At 50.2% G+C, this 21,092-nt stretch overlaps 1 protein-coding gene across 1 annotated transcript in view; it reads left to right on the plus strand.

Moving 5' to 3' along the window:
• Positions 1-21,092, plus strand: part of bsna (bassoon presynaptic cytomatrix protein a) — a 60,154-nt gene that overhangs the window by 30,065 nt on the left and 8,997 nt on the right. Inside the window, exons 4-5 of the mRNA XM_067240915.1 lie at positions 14,952-15,425; positions 16,186-21,060. Of these exons, the coding sequence (XP_067097016.1) occupies positions 14,952-15,425; positions 16,186-21,060 (5,349 nt within the window). The remainder of the gene's footprint in view (positions 1-14,951; positions 15,426-16,185; positions 21,061-21,092) is intronic.

Raw genomic sequence — 21,092 nt, forward strand, 5'->3', positions numbered from 1 at the left:
AGTATGTCTGCATATGCAGCTGTGTTTGATTGTGTGTATGATTGCGTGTGTGATTGTGTGTGTGATTGTGTGATTGTGTGAGATTGTGTGTGTGTGATTGTGTGTATTATATGAGTATGTGTGTTAATTTACTCAACTCCACTAGCACTGCTTAGACAGTCATTAGCAGGCATATTTTATGTTCCAACAAAGACTTCAGTAAAGCAGATGTCCTCACCCACACAGCCTTCTATTCAGGCTTCAGTTCAAATGAAGCCCCACTCACTCTCACTCTCTCTCTGTCTCTCTCTATCTCCCTCCATCCCTTTTTTGTTTGCTCTCTCTCTCTCTCTCTCTCTCTCTCTCTCTCTCTCTCTCTCTCTCTCTCTCTCTCTCTCTCTCTCTCCATCTCTCTCTGTCTCTCTGAGGCCTGTACAGACTGAGATAATTGGATTCTGTTTCTGCTGCATTCTCGTTTCTACCAGTGACTTGGGGAAGAGCTTATCTCGGCTTTGATAGGCCAGATAAACGCAAATTCACAGAGGAAGAGTCCAAATAAGGAGTAAGAGCCCATGAATATTCATGAGGCTGCTAATCTGTCTTCCGGAGCTCCTGATTTGTGATTTCAATGTTCATGACTTGTAGAATCAGTCAAACAGTTGTGGGTCTTAACAATAACAATTGGGTTTTCACGAGTGTTTCACTGCTGGGTTTACGTAAATACATTTCTTATTGAAACCATACCCATGTCAGTACCGGTGTGATACTAACATGACACTGTAAACCCTTATTAGAGGGGGTTCACTCAAACCTTTTGTGGAAACTGATTACATCGAACCATTTAAGTAATCTAATCTCTAAAGTAAATATTTGTTTTTAATTGAATCAATTAGGTTGAATTTGTTTATGAAATTATTGTTCACAAATTTGATGACTTAAATACCGTAGTTTGATTAAATCCACAAAAGCTATGAGTATTCTGACCTTATTGTGTTTACAGTGTGGACCAAATCAACAGCCCACCAGTTCAGCTGTCCACAGTTGGACTGTCTCTAGCCCTTGTATCACCTCTGCCAAACAGAGACATCTTGAAGTCTTATGTGATGGCAGCCTGCCCTGCATTGTGTTCCTCTATCCTGTCTTGTGGTTTAGCCTAGCCTGTGACCCCCCCCTCCTCTACAGAAATAGAGTTGAGTGTTGAACACTCCTAATGGACAGAAAGCTGCTGCATCTCAGCTACATCTACACTGCATCAATAATAGAAATTCTCTCCCTCCCTTCCTCCCCTCTCTCTTCCTCTATTCTCCTCACCTCCTCTCTTCTCTCATCCTCTCCTCCTCTCTTTACCGCTTTCCTCCTCTCCTGTCTCCTCCTCTCCCCTCTCTCTCCTCTCCTCTCCTACCCTCCTCCTCTCCCCTCCTCCTCCTCTTCTCTCCTCTCCTCTCTCCTCCTCTTCCTCGCCTCATCCTCCCCTCCTCCCCTCCACTCCTCCTCTCCCCTTTCTCCTCCTTCTCTACTCCTCCTCCTCTCCTCTCCTCTCCTCCCCTCTCTCATTCTCTCCTCCTCTCTTCACCTCTCTCCGCTCCTCTCCCCTACGGTCCAGTACTGCTCATCCTCTGACTTATTTATCAAACCTAACTCTGATGCTTCTTTGTAGAGCCAATGCAATATTCAAGAGTAAAACTGCAAGACTCACAAGTTTGCTGTTTTTCTAAAACACGCTTCATCAAATTAGTCATCACCTTCATCATCGTCTACATCATCATGCAGCTCGGATAAACACATACAATTGCTGACAAACAACTTTGAACTCAACTCAAACTCCAGAACTGTATGTCCTGCACGAAATCACTTGTGATTTCAAGAGAGAGAGAGAGATGGGAGTGAGAGAGCGAAGGAAGAGAAAGAGAGAAATATATGGAAAGAATGAGAGTGGAAAAGAGAGAGAGGGTAAGAGAGAGAGGGTAAGAGAGTGGAGGAAGAGAGAGAGAGAGGGTAAGAGAGAGAGATAGACAGAATATGAGGAGTGGAAGAGTGGGAGGCTTTTCGTAAAAGCCAAACACATTGATCTACTGCTAGGCCCCATGTGTGAAATGGAGGAATATTCTCCATTAGCAAAGCCGTAAAGCAAACATGTCCTCAGAGGGACCCATTACACAGGGATGTATCCGAACATGTACACACACACGCACACACACACACACACACACGCACACACACACACGCTCATCAAATCATGACTCATTAGCAAATGAAAAGACCCTGTGACTCAGACCGGCTGTGTTGTCCTCTTTCTCCCTCCCTCCCCTCTCTTTCCCTTACTGCCACCCTCCCTCCCCCCCCCCCCTCTATCTCTCTCTCTCTCCCATCCTCCGTCCATTTCCCGCTCTCCTTTTCTGACTCTGAGAATGTATCTGTCTGAGATGGAGGGGTTTTGTCGCAGGAAGACTAGCCATTACTTTACTGGGTCTACTCTTTCCCTGACTCCCTCTCTTTGCATCTCTCCCTCTCTCTGCTTCTCTCTCCCTCTCTCTGCTTCTCCCTCTCTCTGAATCTCTCTTTCTCTCTCTCTGCATTTCTCTCTCTCTGCTTTTCTCTCTCTCTCTGCTTCTCCCTCTCTCTGCTTCTCTCTCTCTTTCTCTCTCTCTGCCTTTCTCTCTTTCTCTCTGCCATTCTCTCTTTCTTTCTCTCTCTCTGACTCTGTCTCTCTTCCTGTCTCACTATGCCAAGACCCTGTCTGCTGTGACTTCTCCTCTCCATTTCCTTGTCTGCTGTGACCTCTCCTCTCCACACCACTGGTGGGTCAGCCTCCATGAAACTAATTTGCCCTCGCACCTGGACCGGGACTTAAGAATACAGAATGATCACAAAGTATGTTCAATAGAATCGGAGAGACTCAAAGTGGAGCCACATTTTAGGGGTAATGACGCACTGTGGAGCTCACAGCATGTTGTGTGTGACCCCATGTTAACAGGCTCTCAATCTGTGGAGTACTCCCATTCCGTGGGTGTATGTGGGTCCGTCGTTATCCGGATGTGTGTGTCCTTGGGCATGCTGGTCCCCGCTAGCGAGTGTTCCCTCGCACATGTGTATGTGCTTGTGTGTGTGTGTCCTGGGATGTGTGAGATGGGGTTCTGTTATCCTGCCCATGCAGCCAGCTTGGTAGTGGTAATGGCATTATAGACTGGCGGCCCTCGGAAGGCTAAACTGACCTTTATAACAGGATGGAGAACGGGTGTAGAGAATAGAGGGAGCGACCGAACGAGAGGGGAGAGAATTAAGGTGGAGAGAGGGAGGAAGAAAGAGGGAGAGATGGGGACAGAGAGGCGACAACGGAGGGAGGGTGACCCATTTCTTCATTTTCTTTCCCTCCCTCTCTCTCTTTCCGTTCTGAATGGATTCTCCCCATGCGAGCCGTACCACTCGCCGATGTTTGCGGGGGTGTTCCGCCTTTCTGCTTCATTACTCTCTTCCCCCTGGGTGTTTCATCTCTTTATGTCCTTCCTCCTCCTTCTCTCTCTCTCTCTCTCCCTCTTTCCTTCTTCTCATCCCTCCCTCGCCTGTTCTCTGCCTGGTGAATACGACTTTCAGTGTGTGGCCTGTATCAGCTCACTGCAAACCCAGCGATTTCAGAATCAGTGATGAGAGACATGCCTTTAGATTTCGGTCCCTTTCTCTCACGCACATGCACGCACGCACGCACACACGCACACACATGCAAACACACACACAGGCACATGCTCACTCGCACACACACAATGATAATTGTAGTACGTGTCACATCAGTAGCAGACATTTTGGTGAGAGTGATGTGGACTGCTGAGACGGACTCCAGTGCCAGCTCCATATTTCTGCATTGGCTGACATTTCTTCGTGAACAGATAAAAACACAGGCAGAAGGGGATGCTAATTGAAAGTGAATGTGTGTATGTGTGTGTGTGGGTGTGTGTGTGTGTGTGTGTTGTTTACCCAAGGAGATGTACAGTGTGGCAAATAAGTCATTGTGGTTTGAAACATGATTTGCCTGGAAAGACCTATATGTGGTGGCCCTAACCCAAAGGCCACCACATATAGGTCTGTTCAGCACCCAACCCTTTCAGACATATACACACACACAGCCATTAACCCACCCCCCTCCCCCATGTCCACCCCCCCCCCCCAATCTTACTGGGCTCAAAAGAGCAGATCTGAGCAATAACGTCTGTCACAGAGGGAGAGAGGGAGGAGAAGAAATAGCGGTTTTGGACTCTGAGAATGGACGAGAAATGGAACCAGTGAATGTGAAGAAGGAAACTCAGAAGGATTGCATGTGTGTGTGAAAGGGTGAAAGGGTTGGAAGGATCAGTGTGTGTGTGTGTGTGTGTGTGCTCGTACATACTGTATGCTGTCTGCATTTTATGTGTGCACTTGTCTGTGCACACAGAGGGCCTCATGTTCGTACATTTGCAAACGTAGCATTATTAGCGCCATGGCCAACCCGCAGATTGCGCACGCTGTGATACTTTACGAAACCTGCAGTTCATTGGGTAATCAGCGCCTTTCTCCGTCCACTATACCGTAAATTGCGAGCATTTAAATGCACACTTGAATGGGCCTCCTTCTCTCTTTCTATCATGGATCAGCCACCAAAGTCATAACTGCGAAAACAAGAATCAGAATCCCATTCTGATTCTGATTCTGACAAAGATTTAGTGATAACGAAATTGATGTGCTTGTTCATGAGGTAACAGCGAATTTAAATATTATACAAGGCCAGAATTCCACACCAACACAAAAAAATGCAACCTGGCGCATCCTGGTTTACGCCTGCAGGCGGAGAATTTTCATAGCAAAATAGAGATTGCGCTTTCACAGGCGGTTTTTGTACATACCGCTGAATACATAATTAGGCGCAATTCACGCATCCCCTCCCATTTCTTTATGGGAAACTCCCACTTTCCCCTTGACCCTCCCGTGAATGCCCATGTTCCGTGCCCCAGAGAGAGAGAGAGAGAGAGAGAGAGAGAGAGAGGAGAGAGAGAGAGAGAGAGAGAGAGAGCGAAAGAGAGAGAGCGAAAGAGAGAGAGAGAGAGAGAGAGAGATTGGAGGAGGAGAGGGAGCATGAAAAGGAGCATGAGAAGGAGAACTAGAATAATCCAGCTGTATCCGCCTCAGTACTGTGCAGAGCCTGGTTGGTATGCCAAAGCTGTACTGCTGCCTCCTGACTGTAGCGTGCAGGAGAGAGAGGGAGGAGGGAGAGAGGGAAGGAGATAGGGAGGGAGAGGGAGGGAGGGAGAGTGGAAGGGGGGAGGAAGAGAGAGAGGGGGAGAGGGAGGGGTAGAGAGAGAGAGGTAGGGAGGGAGGGAGAGAGAGATGAAGAGGGACTGAGAGAGAGAGGGAGGGAGAGAGAGAGAGATGAAGAGGGACTGAGAGAGAGAGGGAGGGAGAGAGAGAGAGAGTCACACTCCCACCCCCCCACGACAGTATTACTGACAGGGGCGGTAACAATGTATAAATGTCTAATTTTAGACAAACTGAGGGGAAAACGGGGGTGAAGGATAGAGGACCCAGTAGCCTCCATGAGACTCCAACTCTCCCTGGGTCCCATTGTGTTGTGGTGATAAATGGAGGTGGGAGGGGGAGACCCAGGGAAGCCCTCCTCTTCTGCATTTATATCCAGCATACACACACACACACATGCAAATGCACGTATACACGTACACAAAACGTGCGCACACACACGCAAACACATGCACACATACAATGACATAAACGCACATGCACACACACACACACACACACACAAACACATCTGCCCACACACACACAGGGCCACCAGTCTGGTGACTGTGGTCTGCTCCATCATGTGATTGTCTGCTGGATTGACTGGAGATCTGGAGACCCCTGACACAATGCTAGGCGGCTCTGTCTGCCCGTCACAACCAGCACTGGGACTGAACAGCCCCTAGATGCTGCCTGAACCCAGGAAACACCCTCACAGCTGTCACAACTGTGTAGCGATAGCACATAACCATAATGTGTAATCATGCTGTAGTACACAGTGATAGTGTTTATTGATGGTGTATAGTGACCGAAAGTATATAAGGATAGTATACCATCATAGTATATAGTGAAAGTGTACATGCAGTATACAGTTTGTCCATGGTGTACTATATATTGTATTCTACCATGTAGTAGCCAATATTAGGAATCTAGGATGGTTTGTGAGTAATGTTAATATATATATAAATAGACAACGTGATAAAGAGAGAGAAATGGAGAGAGAGACATAAAGAGAGAGATGGAGAGAGAGATGGAAAGTGAGAGAGAGAGATCAGATGGCCTAGCCGTTTGCTATATGTAAAGCTCTCCTGAGGATTAGAGTGAATGCCCTCTCCAGGAAATACACCAGCTACTCCATACTAATCTCCAGCCTCTGGGTTGGTTATGATGTGTCGAATCTTACGTAACGTTGATTGGGTGACAAGTGGTCCTTAGTGCTTTTGATTGGCTGGAGTAGTGTGGAGTGTGGTTTGATAGGCTGGAGATCCAGGGGTATGTGAAGTCTGTTTACAGGTATTTACAATACGCATCTTGGTGCATATGTGTGCTTGTGTCTGGGTGTGTATGCTTGAGTGTGTGTGCATGGGTATGCATGTTTACGTTTTGTATGTTCATGCATGTGTGTGCAAGTGTGGATAGGTCGTATTCTACTGTAAGTTTTACTGTAAGTAATCTATTGAGTTTAAAGTTAAGTATATGCAGAGAGAAGAGTGTACAATATCCATATGTCTATTCTTGTATGACCATTCCTGTTCTAGTTCTCGAGTGTCCATATTTAGGCATGTGGAGAGGGTAGACTTTTTTGCTCTCTCTCTCTCTCTCTCTCTCTCTCTCTCTCTCTCTCTCTCTCTCTCTCACCCACACACACACACACACACACAAACACACACGCAGTATCACTGAGGGATGTGATCCGTGTATGGTTGATTGATTGACATCTGTGGTCTAAGGCGACACAGATACACATTCCACTCTGACTGATGACATCTGGCGTGTGTGTGTGCGTGTTTGTGTGTGTGATCATGCGTTTGGGGGTGGGGGGGATGCACGCATCATTCACATATGAGATGTTGGGTTTCATATTACATTTACATTTTACATCATATGATCATTAGCAGTAGAAACGCTTCCCGGTCTGAGGAATCCTTGTCATCTTGCTCTTTGCTTTGTAGCCACCCTGGATACCTTCAAAAAGGGAGGGAGATGGAGATAGAAAAGAGAGAGAGAGAGAGAGAGAGAGAGAGAAGGAGGTGGAGAGAAAGAGAGAGACAGAGAGAGAGAGAGAGACAGAGAGAGAGAGAGAGAGAGAGAGAGAGAGAGAGAGAGAGAGAGAGAGAGAGAGAGAGAGAGAGAGAGAGAGAGAGAGAGAGAGAGAGAGAGAGAGAGAGAGAGAGAGAGAGAGAGAGAGAGAGAGAGAGAGACTAACTAACTGAATGCTAATGTGCACCAAATTGAACACTATTCAGATGCCGATTTCAACAACACAAGGTTTTACTGTATGTTACACATTACAATCACATTTCAAAAAATTACAAATTGTTACTGTGTTTAGCACCACAGTAAACAGAGAACTGAATAGTGCAATGTAATACAAATACATCAACAAACAAAAAATGGAAAATACTGAAAATATATTGATAGTGTATAAGCGTATAAGTGTATAATCAGAATGCAGTATTGTGCATGTGATGACTTACACAATGAAATAATTCATGCATGTTTTGGAGAGTAAAACTATTCAACTGAGAAACAACCTAATCAGTTTTAATCAGCAAGATGTATTCAGTTGGTAATTATGCCACTCATTGGGATAAACATTTGTAATTTGTTTAAAATAATTAATATTAACATCTGTTGCGAACAAGTGCCCAGTGGTTTGGAGGTTTGCTTTTATGAAAATACAAAGGATTCTTTGAGAATTGTACCAAGGTACAAAAAAAACTGTAATCACCTAAACCAGGCTCATCCTCCTCCTCACAGGTGTGTTAGACCAAGAATACCCCCATCAGAGCCGTGGGACTTCTTCTGGTCAGCCAGGCCTGTTCCTACACAGCCTGATCCATAGCCTTTAATCTGAGGCCTGTACTTACTTTGTTCTTGTCCGATACATCACCCAGGATGTGTGCGTTCGAGTGTGTGCGCGTGCACGGGAGGGCGCGAGTGCGTCACCGCTGGATTACGTACGCGCAGCACTGTCCATCTGCCGTCGGGGCTCATGTTCTGGGTCGTCACCTAGACGACCCTCTCCCCCACCTCACTCCATCCCACTTCCAGTCATCCTCCCATCCTCCCTTTCTCCCTCCAGCCCAGTCCCCCAGTCCCCCAACCCCTCATCTCTCTTCGTCACACCATCTCACCTCGACCTCAACTAGCCTCACACATACACTCACAAACTACAGACGAACTACATACAAACTACACACAGACTGAAACATCACACACAAACCATTCAGAGATGACCTTTGTGACAGCAGAAGCAGAGCTACATCTGCGCTGAAAGGCGCTGAGAAGACAGTAGTGCTCCGGAATCTCCGGATGACGTCTTCTGTTTCCTAAATCCTTGTCATCTAATCTAATATGTCATGCATATCGCCCGATGAAATGACATGACACTGCCACACTGCACACATGCAGCATACCATTTCAAACAAGTCTGTTTGAGGTTCAGAGTGGGGCTGTGAGTGTGAGGGCTTGCATGGACTCGTTCTGGGTCTGTGTGCGTGGTGAAGGATCGGTCCTGGACGAGAAGTGACATGTAATCCATGTTCATTTCATCTGGACTGATAGATTGTATCAAAAGCTTGATCATACAGTCTCCACTATACTGACGGACTGTCTGGGCATAGTACGCATTAGATGTTACACACACACGCACGCACACGCATGTGTGTGCGCAAACACGTATCTGAGTCAGACCCGCACACGCCCTGGTGTATGCACATACGCACATTTTGGAATCACACACACACACACACACAGTGGACTGAATCCCCTTGTCTTCCTGAGTTAAAACAGAGTTCCACCGGCCCAGTGTGAGCGCGCTCCTGCAGGGCAAGCTGATTGGCTGACAGGCTCAGCGCTCGGTGTGAGGCGGTGTAGTGGGGGAAGGGGGCGTCAAACGCTAAAACATCTCACTGCAGGTGTGAAACGTACACACAAGTACCCTACACACACTTGCACGCGCGTGTTTTGTAGATAGTAGCAGGCTTTTTGTCTCTCTCCTCACTTCCAAGTCTTTCCCTAGCTTAGCATCTCACATCGTTTGGTCTTTCTGTGCGTGTGCGTGTGTGTGTGTGTGTGTGTGTGGAGCGTTTTTGGTTATTTGTGGTATCCTGACAGAGGGTGTTGTTTGTTGTGACAGTGTGTTTGTTAGTAAGATTAAATTATGGATTAAAGCTTATGGAACGATGAAAGACTCATCTCTGTCTCCGTGACAACTGTTCCTTCCTCCCAGACATTTCCTCAGAGAGGAGACACACAGGCAGAGAGAAAGTGTGTGTGTTTGTGTTTGTGTGTGAGAGAGGGACAGACAGGACGGGTCAATGTGGACTGACCTTCAGTGTCCCATGCGTCACCTCTCCACGTCACACACAGAGCGTGGGTGTGTGTTAGTGTGTGTGTGACACCGGAGGGCCACCACCTACCGCTTTTGGGTTTTAGTCTGCTGAATCAGCCTCTCAAAGCCTGTCAACAGTATACATGTACTCACATACTCTGACAAACACACACACACACGCATCCTGATGTTGTTTTGCTGCCATCATTATTTCAGTGGAGTGATGGGTTTATGATGAGGTGGAGGTGGTGATTATTACCTTCAGTTCACACAGCCTCCTCTAGGGGGAACAACAAGGGGGGTGTAGCCCATTCTGAACTGCAGGCTACTTTCTTTCCTCTATCTCTATTTTTTTTAAATACCTGCAACCCCCCCCCCCCCCATTTCCTTGTTCTCTCTCTGTCCCACGCTCCCCTTTCCCTTTCTTCTCTCTCTCTCTCTCTCTCTCTCTCTCTCTCTCTCTCTCTCTCTCTTTCTCTCTGTCTCCCCCTCGCTAGCATCAGAGTTTCAGAGGAAGTTGGGTTCGTGTGATTGGGCTCTCCTCAGTTGCCCCATAGAACTCTTTGCTCTCTGCAGTCCAACAGCACACTTCAGCACTTTGACACTTCAAAGAGCTCAATCTGCTCACAAACTCACATATTCGACTCACAAACTCGGCTCTCTTTTCTTCCTTCCTTCCCTCCCTCCCTCGCTTGCTCTCTCTCTCTTTCCATCCCTCCCTCCGTCTTTCTACTCTTCATACTCATCCAGAACCAGAGCAGTGATTAAAGACAATTAATGCCAACCAACACCTCCGATCACTGGAAAGGCTTCAGAGACCCCCCCACACACTCCCTCCCTCCCCTCTCTTCCTCCTCCTCCCCGCCTCCTCTCCCCTCTCCCTCCTCCCCTCCACCTCCCCTCCACCCCTCTGCAGCGATGGAGGCCAGCAGGCCCGATGAGACTCTAATCCTATTAGCAGCGGTTCTGATACCAGACATATGTGTCTGGGAGATAGGCCGGACCCGGACCATTCCGGAGCTGCCCGGTTACAGCCCTGTCTCCCCACACCCCGCCACCATAACCCACCCATCCAGCCCCACAATGGAGGGACGAAGAAATGGAGCGATGGACAGGGTGGAGGGAGGGGGAGGGAGGGGGGCTGTGATCCCGAGTCTAAGTTGTCCTCTCAGGGACCCTTCACGCCCAGCTTCCTGTCCCCATGTCTGGTTGTGTGTGCGTGTCTGCGTGTGTGTGAGTAGGTGTGTGACAGACAGGCAGACACATCGCTTCCTCACCCCCGCCCCCCCCCCCCCTGTTCCACCCGCTGACACACAGCCTGTTTAAACTAAAGTATAGATCTTTATCAGAGCCCAGTCTGTAAGCAGACAGACACCCCTGCCACCCCAGCCATCCCTGCTCCACAGCCCCAGGGTCCTAATGCCCTCAGACTGAAGGCTATGTCATTAAACAGCTCTTTTGTCATGATAATGCCACTGTCTGTGAAGCCACGAGTTGAAAGCTAAACCTGACGTTGCATAACCGCCAACCACTGAGTTGTGACCGGGGAGAGAACAGTCAAGTTAGTGGCGGTACGAACAGGAGTGGAAGAGTCACACCTTGTCGTTTTGTCTTCTCTCTCTTGCTCACTCCTTCTCGCGTTCTCGCTCGCTCTCTCTGGCTCTCCGTCGATCCATTGAGCGAAGAAAGTGTCGGCTGAAATCCTTTATTTCTAATCCAGCTGTTTGTCCCTGTGTGTGTGCGTGTGTGTGTGGGGGGGCAGGCAATCAGCAACCATTCACCCCCCCCCCCCCCCACACACACACACACACACACAGTTCCAACCCCTCCTCCCCCTGTTCTGTCAGGATTTAGATTACACGCCGTCTCGGAAATTCTATAAATCCCTCTGCATTCCTGCCTCTTCTTGTAGGCTGCTCACGTGGACCTGCTGGAGAGGACACTGGCTTCCCTGCATCATGCAACCTCAGCGAATGAGTGTGTGTGTGTGTGTGTGTGCTTTATCAGGCCAGTGGCAAATGTGTGGTGTGTCCACCTCACAGCTGCTTCTAAGTGTCATTACTGAGTCTGTCTATTTCCCTTTCTCCATCTTTCCCTTTCTCCATCTTTCCCTTTCTCCATCTTTCCCTTTCTCCATCTTTCCCCCTCTTTCTCTCTCTTCATCTGTCTCCTCCATGTTCTGTCAGCGCTACCTGCTAAAATCTCCCCCTCACTCCTCCAGTCCTTCTTTCCTTCTCTCATTCTCTTCTCAGCTCCATCTCACCTCCCATCCTCTTATCAGCGTTCGTTCCCTGGTTCTTGTTCAGGGTCTCTCGCTTCAGAGAGCCCTCCTCTCCTCCCCTCATCTCCTCTCCTGCCCTGTCTGCAGGAGTTGCACCATACAACAGTATGTGAATGTGTGTACCGTCTATGTGCATGGATGTGTGCCTGTGTGTATCTACAGTATGCGTGTGGTAAATGTGTATGTGTGTGTGTGGAGGTTATTGAGGTCCAAAGTCTAGCATTGAACCTCAGCATAATAACTCACTCTGCTTTGATAGGGTCACTTGGGGTGGAAGTCATCCTCATCATGTTCCTGACGATGTTGGTGTGTTTGTGTGTGTGTGTTTGTGTGTATGCGAGGAGGGGGGTGGGGGGGATTGCTGTCGCTCTGACACTGAAGGCTGATTTACAGCAAAGGTGTGAATGAGGTGATGGAGCACAGTACCTTGAAGGTTCAACTGCAGTATGTCAGCAGAGACACCATGCCAGGCAGCTTCAGCACCATGGACAGAGCTAATAGGCTACACACATGCAGTCTGTTATCAAGTCCAGATTTGTCATTTTTCATTTTATTTATTTCTGCCTCTCGCTTCCACTCCTCCTCAGCTTAATCTCTCCCTCCCTCTCTCCTGCTCTTCTGTATAGATCTTTTCATTTCTTCCTTGTCAGTTCTCTTCTTTCTCATCCTTCTTTTATCACCCCATCTCCCTTGCTCTATTTCCCCTTTTCGCCTTCCTAACCCCCTCCTATTATAAAACCTTCCTCCTTCTTTTTTTGCTACTCATCCTCTTCCTCACTGGCGTCTTGGTTCTATAGAGTGTCACTCCGTCTTGTAGTACTGTATGTGTACAGTACATGTTGTGTGTGTGTATCTGTGTGTTGTGTTGAGTGCTGCCTGAAGCAGTCCGTACTTGTGTCGGGGAAGTGTGCGCCAGAGCAGAACAATGAAGCCTGGGTAAAAATAGCGCTCTTAACACACACACACACATCAGAGGGAGGGGGGATGCGAGTGGAGTGGACCGTGTGGATGCAGATGTTGGCTTCCCTGTTCCGTCTTGAGAAAGGAGGCACGAGAGAAGAGAGGGAGTGTGTTCTCTGTGTGTTGAAAGGTGTGCTGACTGGTATTGAGCCCCGTGAGAGAGGACGTACAGAAAGCTCCCTGTTTAGTATCTGGGTTATGTGGAAGGGCGGCTGGAGCATTGTACACACCATGAGGGCCTTTGATGGTGTGTGGAAGGGTATGGCTCTTGTCCGCAGGGCTGCAGGGTGTGTGTGGTGACGCCGTGTTGAGATGAGAGGGATTTCACATCTCGCTCCAGATAATGTGGCTGGTAGCAGCATTCTGAGGGGGGACTCTTGTCACAACAGGCTGTGTCCACCAGCTTGATTTGTGGTTTTGTCAATTAAGCTTGGTGGGGGTGTGGGGGGGGGGGTAAGAGAAGGATACTGAGAGACGAAGGAAGAGAGACAGGGGAGAGAGGATAGAGAGATAGACAGAGAGAGAGAGATGAAGAGAGAGGGACAGAGAGGGAAAGCACGAAGTACTTGAAATAAACCAGTAAGCAGTTTGGCAGCCCATTCAGAAGAGCTTTTATGTGTTTGTCAATAACTCATTTGATCTCAAATGAAAAAATAGAAGGGGGAAAAAAACCTGTCCCCCGTTGATGTTTACGATGTGATAGTTGCTTTCTCTTTCCCCACTCCTTAAAAAAAGAAAAGTCAATTCAAGATGGCTGCCAGCTGGATTGGAATCCGTGCCACGATTTGATGAATCTTAATGAAGTGGAATCGTTCCTCTTCTTGCACTCTTTATATCGGAGGGGCCTCGTTCTGCTCAATGACCATGCTGCCGAGAGAGGATGACGCTATACTTTTAAAACCATCTCCGTGCAATGTGTCTGTCCAGTGAACTGAAACTGGGGAAGCTGCTAAAAGCTACTCTTCCACCCATCTCTGTGACATTTAATTACAAAGACTAGTATTGTTGCCTGTGCCCGCAAGGGAAACATAAGTTACACCGAAAGGTAAACACAGAAAATCAGTAGGATCCATCACCAAGGAAGAATAGGGGACGAATTCTCCTAAAAGAAAAAAAAAAAGAAAAAAAACAAAGGTCTTATCGTCTCATCAACACTTTGCCTTTCCGTGATGTGCGTCAGCCCAGCAGCAACCCTGACAGGTGCCTTTGAAAATCTCATTTCCAGATAGTACGTGTGAGCGCTAACGCTGATAATTATCGTGGCACAGAGACCCGGTTGAGTCACGGAAACTCTCTCAAACTGTCACACACACAAGGCGCAGCGGTGTAGCTACCGCGCTCTGCAGAGGCTAAAACCTCCAGCTCTGGCATCCATTAAGACTGCAATCCCATTTTGTTTCTAAATTTCCCCTCAAAGGATGTGTTATCTCCGTGACTTTGGGTGCAGTATTGAAGGATTGAGACTAAGTCCTTACACAAACTAATGACATAAGTATATGCTAGATTCCTGTTGTGAGGAAGTTGAGTTATTAATAAGACGTGTTAATATCAACTCATATCAAACTAATTAATAATCTACTCAAATAAACCGCTCATTTTTTGGGCTGAGAGTATGCGTCATCATAGAGCCCAGTGGACCGTCAGTCCCAGACTGGCTCAGAGTGACTTGTGTAGGGCTGAGGAGTGGGCCAGAGAGTGTTGTCTCTCTTCTGATTTCTTCGTGCACCATCAGAGATACATTTACATTTAGTCATTTAGCAGACGCTCTTATCCAGATCGACTTACAGTAAATACAGGGACATACCCCCAGAGGAAAGTAGGGTTAAGTGCCTTGCCCAAGGACACAACGTCATTTGGCACAGCCGGGAATCGAACTGGCAACCTTCTGATTACTAGCCCGCTTCCCTAACCGCTCAGCCACCTGACTCCCTCGAGATACACAGGCGAGACAATACAGGGGCTCTCTGCACATAACTCACCCACCATCTTTGTGTCTCTCCACACTCTCTGATATCTCTTAAAAAACATGGATTAGTATCCTTATTGTTTGCATCAAGCCTTCAAGTAGTTAGTAGAGATAATCATTTTACCTGGGGCTGTATAGGAGTGTGACCCTTTGTTTGTGTTTTGCAGAAGAAGGAGTGGCTATGTTTGAACTGCCAGACCCAGCGGCTGATGTCAGGAAGCCTGGGAGACGCACCCCTTCCTGTTCCTCATCCGTCTCCAAAGCAACAGCCGATAGGATCCCCCCGCCACCAGGCACCGGCAAGTCAGCAGCCGGCTCAGCAGAAAGGCATCAGTCAGCAGGGGCCCAGGGGCATGCAGCCCCAGCAGCAGAAGGCCCAGACGGGGCCAGGGACGGGAGCCTTTGGCCCCACTGCAGCCAAACCACCAGAAGAGGCCAAGGCCCCTGGGCAGCCCACCACCCAGCCCAGCCTCCCACCGGCCCCTGAAGACAAGAAACCAGCCAAGGACCCAGAGGAGACCACCACGCCAAAGCAGGACACAGAAGGGGAGATCCAGCCTGTACCTGCCACAGAACCCAAGTTTTCTCAGAAGAAGGGAGAGCAGATCATCAAGGACATCAAGAAGTCCAGACATTATGATGTAAGATACTCTTTTACCAGTCTTTCCCACATCCACAGTAACATTCTGGTATGAAGCACTTACCTTAAAGGGATAGTTCACCCAAATCACAAAATGCATCATTCCCCTCAATTCCCCTGCCCCTGCTGCAAAAAGCATGTTTTACTTATTCAAATAATTTTATTATCTGACTTTGAAAGCTCAATGACTTGGAGTAGACTGATTTGTATTGCTGTCTCCTCTCTGTCCTCCCCTTTGTCTAAAGGTTGCTTTCAAGGTAAGGAAACACCCCATTTTGTCATTTGGGTGAAACGTCCCTTTAAGGTTATTAAGTTCTATTGGACCTTAGTATTGATTCTTACAGCATAATGCTTAGGGCTTGGACGCCAAGCCATTAGATAGATTTAGTTTAGAAAGAAAGAATGAATGTGTTTTTTTCTTACTCCTTCTCAACACTATCCATCAACCCTCTTGAAATACAATGTGTTAAGTGGCACCGTATGAATATGCCAAACCATCAAAGTCCTAGTGGTATTAAATTAGACCTGATATGAATATAAATTATGTGCAGTGAGCTAGAGTACCATATAACTTTAGCATCCACAATCATTTTGTTAGCCTTGAATTTACAGTTGAGCATATTCCATATATTAGATCGCTAGCTCGATACGAAAACATTTATAATGTGCATCGTGTGCACCCCTTCCATATTTTGACTATAAATTAATCCTTGTTCGATTGCTGTACACTTTTTTACCTTGTTCTCTCTCTCATCCTGTAGGATACAAAGAACAACAGTACTCATGACCTGTCTCGAAGTCCCCAGAGTCTAAGCGACACAGGCTACTCCTCCGACGGCATCTCCAGCTCCCACAGTGAGATCACCGGCCTCATCCAGGAGGAGGAGATGAAGCTGAGCGAGAGAGGGATCAGCGCCAGCCCCCCCAGCCCCTCAGAGATCACCAAGCTGGAGAGCTCCATGAGGCCCCTTCTGGAGTCCAAGGCCCTGCCGCCCGAGGAGAGGGAGCGAAGCCGTGGGAGGCACCACCGAGACCGGGACCGGCCACGCTCCCTGTCCATCACCCCGGAGGCCTACGACTCAGACGAGGAGTTGGAGGACATCTTAGAGGAGGAGGAGGACGGAGGAGGAGACTGGGAAACCAAACGGGAGCACAGGAAGGAGGCCAAGGCGAAGGAGGAGAAGAAAGCTGCTCCTCCTCCTCCGGAGCCTGCGGAGATGACCGATGAGGAGTTCATGAGGAGGCAAATCATGGAGATGAGCGCTGATGAGGACAACGAGGAGGAGGAGGAAGAGGATGAGATGGTGGAGGCAGAAGATGAAGAGGATGAAGGCTATGGTTACCAGAAACCCAAGAAGAGCCACCACAAGCACCTGTCTGACTCGGCCAAGGAAAAGCGTAGACTCACCCACCACTCGAGCAGCTTTGAAGAAGAGACCAAGAGTTCCTCAGACGTGTATAAAGGCTCAGCAGAGGAAGGCGAGGAGGACCTGATGGCCTCACAGGGTGGCCTGCGTCGTTTCAAGACTATCGAGCTCAACAACACGAGCAGCTACAGCCGTGACATGGAGCTGAATAGCGAGAATGACCTCAGTCTGGACCGCGAACCCGAACTGGAGATGGAGAGCCTGACGGGGTCTCCTGAGGAACGCTCCAGGGGCGACTACTCCTCCACTCTGCCGCCCACCACCTCAAGCTACACCTCGGGACAGTCCCCTACCTCAATCTCCTCCATGGAGGAGGACAGCGACAGCAGCCCCAGCCGCAGGCAGAGGCTGGAGGAGGCCAAGCAGCAGAGGAAGGCCCGGCACCGCTCCCACGGGCCCCTCCTCCCCACCATTGAGGACTCCTCTGAAGAGGACGAGCTGAGGGAAGAGGAAGAGCTTCTACGGGAGCAGGAGAAGATGAGGGAGGTGGAGCAGCATAGGATCCGCAGCACCGCCAGGAAGACCAAGAGAGACAAGGAGGAGCTGAGGGCCCAGAGGCGTCGTGAGAGGTCCAAGACTCCCCCGAGCAACCTCTCCCCCATCGAGGACGCCTCCCCCACGGAGGAGCTGAGACAGGCGGCCGAGATGGAGGAGCTGCACCGCTCCTCAGCCTCTGAGTACTCCCCCCAGAGCCTGGACTCTGAGGCCGAAGGCTACGAATCAAAACTATACAAGTCAGGCAGCGAGTACAACCTGCCCACGTTCATGTCTCTCTACTCCCCCACGGAGAAGTCCTCCTCCACTACCACCACCACCGCCCCCTCATCCTCCTCCTCATCCAAGCCTCTTAAGAGCGCAGAAGAGGTGTATGAAGAGATGATGCGGAAAGCCGAAATCCTTCAGAAGCAGCAGAAGCAACAGCAGCAGCAGCACGGCAGGCAAGGGCAGTACTACGAGGAGGACGTGAACGGCCAGGACTACGAAGAGGAGTTTGAGTACGACCAGACACAGAGCGGCTACGACAACGAGGCGGCAGAAACGGACATCTACGAGGAGATCCGCCAGACGTCTCAGAACATCACCAAGATGCAGCAGGAAACGGACGAGCAAGTGGAGATTGACATGGAGGGCGTGGAGGGCAGTGCCTGCCCAGAAAAACAGCTGCTCGACACAGGATCTGCCTTCGCCAAGCTCCTGGAGCAGAGCAATGCTCTCCTGACTCCCGGTACTAGCCCCACCCAGGTTTCTGCTCCCGTTTCCTTCTCTGAAACCACTGGCCGGATCCCTGACGTCAAGGTGACCCAGCACTACTCCAAAGACAGGATAAAGAGCCAGACTGGTAAAAACGGCATCACCCCAGTGGTGGCTGCCACAACCATAGCAGCCTATGGTGTCTATGCCAGGGATGCAGTGACAATATCCCAGACCAGTACCAGTCACACCATGACCACTACCCAGTCAACTATGTATGGCAGGCACACTGGGGGCCCTGCCACATCCACCACTACTGTCTCCAATGTCTGCAGCAAGATAGCAGAGATAACCCAGGCCTACAGCCAGAGGGAGGTGGTCACCAAAAGGGCAGGAGACAACAGGGGTGTCCAGGCCAGAGATACCTCCACTTCCTCAGAGCGCATTATCGAGCCACGCTCTCATAAGACGCATTCTTACTACCGGAGTTCCAGCCCTCCCCTCTCCCCTTCGCCTCCCACCAGTCCTACGCGCTCCCCCTCCAGGAGGCACACCGTGGAGTTCTCCACCCAGACCCTGAACTCTGGCATGGAGGTGCAGTCATCCGGATCAGGATCTACCTCTCCAGTGATGGCCCAAGGAACCCAGACGCCTAACAGGTCTGTCTCTCCACGACTCTATAGACAGCAATCTTCTCAGGAGGTGCCCTACTCCCCTCCCCGCAGCCCCGCTAGGCCGATGACTGTCAACACAGCCACCTCCCCTCTGTCCTCACCCACGAGGTTCAGCAGACACTCCACCTTTGACTACTCTCCTGCAGCAAGCCCTCCAGACACCCCGCCCTACCACCAGTCCCCCCAGCACACCTTTTATCATACCCAGCGGGTGGAGAAGGTCAGTGTGGGGACCAGCATGGTCACCACTGCCAGCACCTACAGCCGAGGCTCCATGTCCATGGACAACATATCCCTCTGCCGCATCTCCACCGTCCCAGGCACCTCCAGGGTGGAGCAGGGGCAGATGATCCAGGGGGGGAGTGTGGTTGATCTGAGAACAATCGCCAAGATGGCTCCTATCATCATGACCGACCAAGGGATGGACCTCACCTCCCTGGCCACAGAGACGAGAAGGTACCAGGGGGGTCCTGAGGGCAGCCCCAGCCGCCACTCTCACACCATTGTCCAGCCGCTCATCATGAACCTGAATTCCCAGGAGCACCCCCTTGTTATGACCTCCACCACCCCCACCACCGTCAGCGTCACCGTGGCCGCCTCCATGTTCATCTCCCAGCCGAAGCAGCCCATGGTGTATGGAGACCCGCTCCAGAACAGGGTGGACCTGGGCCAGGGCATGGGCATGGCCGTGTGTCTGTCCCAGAACAAGCCCCAACACATAGACCCGGCCATCCCCAAGATTGATGCCAGACTCGAGGACCTCAGCATCCAGCAACATCAGTTGCTGATGCAGCAGCAGAAGCTCCAGCAGCAGCAGGAGCTTCTAGAGCAGCAGCTCCAGCAGCACCACCAGATGCAGCAAGTCTCCAGCGGGGCACGGTTCAGCATGCCTGGCCAGGTGCCACTACTGAAGAAGGATCTGTTGGTCAGCCAGACCAGCGATGCCCAAGCTGTGGTTAGTGCCATTTCTTCAGCCGTAGCCCCAGACCTGTATGTCTCTGGAGGTCCTCTGGAGTTGAAGGGTCAGCCTACCCCCGCAGGGGTGGTGAACCTGTCTGGGGGAAAGCCTCCCCATGCCATGCTGGTGCAAATGGAAGCCGGGGCAGGACAGATGGGGCCAGTTACCCAGTTGGTCAAACCAGAAGAGGGGCAGGATGCCGTTGATCTGACGGGCCAGATGAAGCCAGAGAACCAGTCAGGTTGCTGCGATGTCGTTTACCATCTCCCATTTGGTGGTAGCTGTGTTGGGGGTCCCTTCTCTCAGAAATCCAATGTGGAAGAGAAGGAGGAAAGCCAGGGACCTCGGCCACCCTCTGCGCCTCCTCTCTCCCATCCTTATGACTCGGACCAGGAGGTCCAGCAGCAGTACCATGAGTACCCCATGATGGATGCCCGCAAGGGCTACACCCTGCCCTTCCCTGGTAGGCTCCAGCCCTCCATGTCTGATACCAACCTGGCAGACCCTGGGCTGCAGTCCTATCATTCTAAAATGGACCCTCACCTGCAGGCCACTGGAGAACTGGCCATGGATCTGACAGCTATGAAGCATGCCTATGAGGGTGGGTTCATGGGCATGGGCATGCAGTACGGCTCCTACACGGACCTTCGACACGGAGGGGATGTGACCGCCCAGAGCATGCCCATACGCAGGTTCAACTCCCTGTCCAACATCAGCTCCGATTACGGATACTCCCCCCGCGACTTGGCCAACTTCCAGGAGTCTAATCTGGCTCAATACAGCGCCACCACTGCCAGGGAGATCAGCCGGATGTGTGCCGCCCTCAACTCCATGGACCGCTATGCTAGCAACCCAGAGCTGATGCAGTTTGCGGTTGGAAGAGGGTCGGGCCCAGGGAGCAGAATATCTTCAGGTCTATCGGGAATGAGGCCAAACATGCTGTACGGGCCGGATGGGAAGCCCATCTCCCACAGCCAGGCCCTCACAAACTTGATCAATGCCCGGCAAGCTAGCCTTAGAGCCATGTATCCTTCAGCCATAAGGTCCTCTGATGGCATGATCTACTCTACCATCAACACGCCCATTGCTTCTACATTGCCAATCACCACCCAGCCAGCCTCTGTGATGCGTCCACTCCTCAGAGGAGTTTACCGCCCATTCCCCACCGCTAATATGACCCCTGTGCCCTTGGCCAGCCTCAGCAGAATGCCTGTCAATCCAAGGATGCCGCTGTCAGGTCAGGCTCCATTCCGCTACCCAACCCCCAGCCGTTTCCCAGCAGCCACTACTGGAGCACCAGTTTGCATGCCTGCTCTGACCCCTGTAACCACAGTACAGGATGCACCTATGTACTTGGGGAAGGCGACCACGTCAACAACATCATCAGCCGTGACCGCACCCTCATCCCAGCCCGCCAT

Source organism: Osmerus mordax, chromosome 7, assembly GCF_038355195.1.
Source record: "Osmerus mordax isolate fOsmMor3 chromosome 7, fOsmMor3.pri, whole genome shotgun sequence".
NCBI classification, from domain to species: domain Eukaryota; kingdom Metazoa; phylum Chordata; class Actinopteri; order Osmeriformes; family Osmeridae; genus Osmerus; species Osmerus mordax.